The following is a 4,173-nucleotide window of genomic DNA, read 5'->3' as shown; positions in this document are numbered from 1 at the left end:
AAGAGAGAAGAACATCACAAGGACAGAGCCTTAGTGACAGACACAGCAAGTCGTGAAGAGTTAATTCAGTGTTTCACATCCAGCAAACACTTCATTGATTCTATTTAAGAAACATTTAAGTCTTGTTCCAAGAGTTCCACATCTCCTTGACATCTGCTTTGCCTAGTATCAACCATGCCTGGCCCCATTAGCAACAGGTTGTCATCTGTACTCTGCCAAGGCCCCTGAAGAAGAGCTGTAGATTGACTATCAGCAGTATTTAAGAGCTAGCAGGCTTTGCTGTTGCCTGCAGAAACAAAATAAACTCAGTATTCTTTGTTCAGTTTTGATGAAGAATTTCATAACCTGAACTGCTTCTCTCTGTAATTTTTTTTCCTATATAGTGTTTGCAAATTGGATCAGGAGCCATCCAGTTCCCTGGGACACTTACTGTCCAGCATATCATGAGCAGAAAGTACTTGTGCTGCATGAAGGAGCACACAGCCCAACTGCAGCTTATTCATCTTACCCTGCATCTGTTGCTATGAAAGCAAGGCTGTCTGTGACAGAAACTCTGAGAATCTGTTTCAAGCTCACACAGACAGCCTACAGTCCACTCATCTCAAACTCATCCTGCACCAGAAAGATACAAATAAAAGATTGCAGCCCTGTGTCTTGCACAGAACTGTCAGATTTCATTTATTTCAAGACAGTGTTGTTCTATACAAAAACAAACTCTCCCAGAAACATTGTTCTATACAAAAAACTCCCAGAAATGATATGTTGAAAATCCACACGTATTTTTTTTTACCCAGAGAAAAACACATTCACAGCCTATTGCTTTAAACAAAAAAACAAACCCAAAACAACAAAAAAATCCTTCAAAACGCACCAGTTACTTTGAAAGATGCTAAGTCTGAAAATAAAAACCAGAAATAAACAGCCTCTTCCACTCACCAGCCAAATAGACCACAAGTTAATCACTGCCTTTAATCCAGGGAGTTGCCACACCATTTCCCAGGTCTCCAAAGAAGTTCTATCACTATTCCATGTGTTTTCAACTAAGAGCCAAGCCCTGGCTGTGCCTCACCACTGTCCTTTATTAATTTCAGACAGGACTCTTGCTTGCAGTGACAGAACAGGGACTCAGAGCTTCTACAGGCAGGTCTGATGGGCCAGAGTGGCATATAGCAACTGCTGACGAACTCTCTCTAAAATGGTTTGCACCCCAAATGAGTGACCCAGTAGCTACTGGGAACCTCACCACACATGCTTTATCACAGAACATAGAAGCAGCAGATATATGGGGACTGCTGACAGTTCCACATTTAAGAGAACAAATTATTTGCTATTTCTTTAATTAGACATAACAGCCGCAGCCACTTATGAAGTGCATATCCCAATTGCTTTGCTGTAGTAGGCCTTTCTCTACTAAGGTGACTTTATAATGAGCTTATGTGGACAAACACACTATCCCTGCAACACTTAGGAGATTATTACCACACATACTGTACCAGCCACAATAATCCTGCTGGTCTCCAACCTAAAATGAAGCTACCTTGCTTTCAAAAGAGCAAGGATACAAGTTCTCAAATTCTCTCTCTCTCTTTTTTTTTTTTTAGAGATAGGCTCTGAAGTGCACATGCTTCATTTCAGTCAAGCTTTTGATGTTTTCTTCCTCAGAGCAATGACCTTGAGATCAGATTCAATCTTGTACTCCTAGAACACTTTAAAACTTTCCCTTTCCAGCCTTCCAGGAGTTAAGTAAAGAACACTCTGCTTGCTTATCACAACCAGCATAGTCTAGCACTGTTTAGGTTAGGCCGCCAATTCTAGTGGCTAGTAAATGCCAACATTATTTGGGTCTTTAAGTCTTCCACACTTGCAAGAGCTGCATTAGTCAAAGTAGGTGGAATCTACTAAAGCCAGAAGAGTCTACCAGCAGAAAGAGTGACTGCTATTTCCAGCTTGCCCTGACATATTTGATTTTGTCCTTTGAAAGATACCTGAAGTAGTCTACAGAGGTCCCCTGGGAAAAGCAAATTACCTTTTTGAACTTTTGCATTTTGTCTTGCCTACAAAAGAACGCTACAGGAAAACCACCTGCTATAGTGCATTATGTGTAAAATCCTTGTTACTTGCCAATACATCAGCATGTAAAGCTCTAAAGTTTATTCCTTTTAAGTCAGAACCAACACTATAAGATGAAGACACAGGTTTAGGAATACAAAACAATGTGTTAACATTGAATTGGCACAACCTGAAGCAGTATTGGCACACTGGCAATATTTCTCTGAAGTTTCTGGTAAGGATTACAGCCAAGGAGATGACCAAGAATAATTTAAAGACATCTGCAGAGGCATGAACTGCTGTACCAGGGCAGACAGAACAGTACTCATTAAGAACTATACAAGTTGGCAACAGAGGCTGGCATCACTGATTAATTACCTAACACCAACGCTACCAAGTTGGACAACAGTGGCCTTTGAGGTAAAGAAGTTATCTTACATTTCCTGCAACAGAAAGGAACCACCAGAGGGACGCAGACAGTGACCAAATCAAAAAAGTTGTTTGCAGGATCACTCAGAGTGAGACTATATTTGTCACTCAGCTCATTCTGAATGAGAGAAAGAAAGGAAGTTGCCAAGACAATAGACATTTATTCACTTTCTCACCTAAAGTTTCTGCTGAACAAGTTAAAGAATCATCTTATAATGTAAAGGAAAAACCTACAGGATTTAGATCTAAAGTAAAGCAATAATCCAAGACTCCAAACAATTTTTGCTACAAGTGTGTTACACACAAATGTTACATGTTACACACAAAACAGACAGCATAACACAGCATAGCAGACTGAGAACCAGCAGACATTGATGTCCAAAGGACATAAGACCCAGGTTTGGTTTGGGTTTTTTTGTTGTTTTTTTTGCGGGCTGGGGTTTTTTTGTGTTTTGTTTGTTGGTTTGGTTTTTTTGTTTTCTTTGTTTGTTTTATGGTTTTGTTTTTTTTTTTTTTCTGGGGGGGGGGGGTTGTGCTTAAAGCAAGGAAAACAATCTGCAGAAGAATGGAGAAAGCCCCAGAAGTTTACTGCAGGGAACATAACTGGCATTTGCAGAAAATACTAACCAGAAAACATATAAAATAAGTCCTTGTACACACTGAAAACAGATAAAATAACAGGAATGCAATGTTTAAAGAAGTGGGGGGAAGCTAAAGAGGCTCATTTAAGTTGAGTTAAAAAAAAAAAGCAGTCACGATCACACATGACAGGAGGGAAAGTAAAGGACAACACATCTGACACCTCAAGAAGGCGACAAACATTCTGAAAGACGTTTCACACCTCTCTCCACACAGCATTTTTCCAAACCCATTGCTAAGAAACCATAACATACTACTACTTTTTTCATTTCCTGTAGCTTCCAGAACTATTTCAGAATGGATTGCATAAGAGTTTCTCTGTTCTCTTATACAGAGATACCTGTTCCAGAGATTTTTCAAGAATAATGAATGCTTTTCCCTTTTCATACATATTCAAGCCTTGAGGTGACCCTGCCTACATACTAACTTCTGCAACATCAGACACCCGTAAAGTATATGACTGCCAACTGTTCCAGTATCAGCAAATGCTGGGAACCATACAACGTGTCTGTTCTTTACCCCTGGAATGAATTCTGCTCTAACCAGACAGATATAGAACAGCATACAAACTTGTACACAAGAAGGTGATGCCATTCCCTCATAACAAGGAGGAACTCAAGCCAATTGCAAATATAGATAGGCCAAACAGCGAGGGCTACAGCCAATCAAGTCAAATAAACTTCTAATAGTTTGAAGGCCTACAAGGAGAATCCCCTACACAGACATTGGTTTGTTTTTGACATTTTTGTTACGTTAACTCTAACAGATGAGGTTTACTATAGGTGGCTAAAACACAATCCACGCAGTGGCTATAACATGATTAACAGTAGCAATGGCTCTCTCACACAGCAAACTACAAACCATATGCCTAACACACACACACACCCTGCAAGTCACAAAGCAGCCACAAATACATAAAAACAAGCTTACCGGCAATGGAAACAGCTTCCCATTTACTTTAATACACAAACTATTAGGGTAATTATCTTCTTGAGGGCAGCTTGTCTCTGCTAGGCATAACCTATATCCCCCCCCCCCCAAAAAGAAAGAGGGCTT

At 40.0% G+C, this 4,173-nt stretch overlaps 1 protein-coding gene across 1 annotated transcript in view; it reads right to left on the bottom strand.

The window, feature by feature from the left end:
* The window catches only part of LOC104545927 (E3 SUMO-protein ligase PIAS2), a 13,073-nt gene that overhangs the window by 4,647 nt on the left and 4,253 nt on the right, over positions 1-4,173 (bottom strand). The window contains exon 4 of the mRNA XM_010191185.1: positions 4,048-4,138. Coding sequence (XP_010189487.1) covers positions 4,048-4,138 — 91 coding nt within the window. The remainder of the gene's footprint in view (positions 1-4,047; positions 4,139-4,173) is intronic.

The sequence above is a fragment of the Mesitornis unicolor genome, unplaced genomic scaffold, assembly GCF_000695765.1.
Source record: "Mesitornis unicolor isolate BGI_N332 unplaced genomic scaffold, ASM69576v1 scaffold28530, whole genome shotgun sequence".
Classification (NCBI taxonomy): domain Eukaryota; kingdom Metazoa; phylum Chordata; class Aves; order Mesitornithiformes; family Mesitornithidae; genus Mesitornis; species Mesitornis unicolor.
This window is presented reverse-complemented; position numbering and strand designations above follow the sequence as displayed.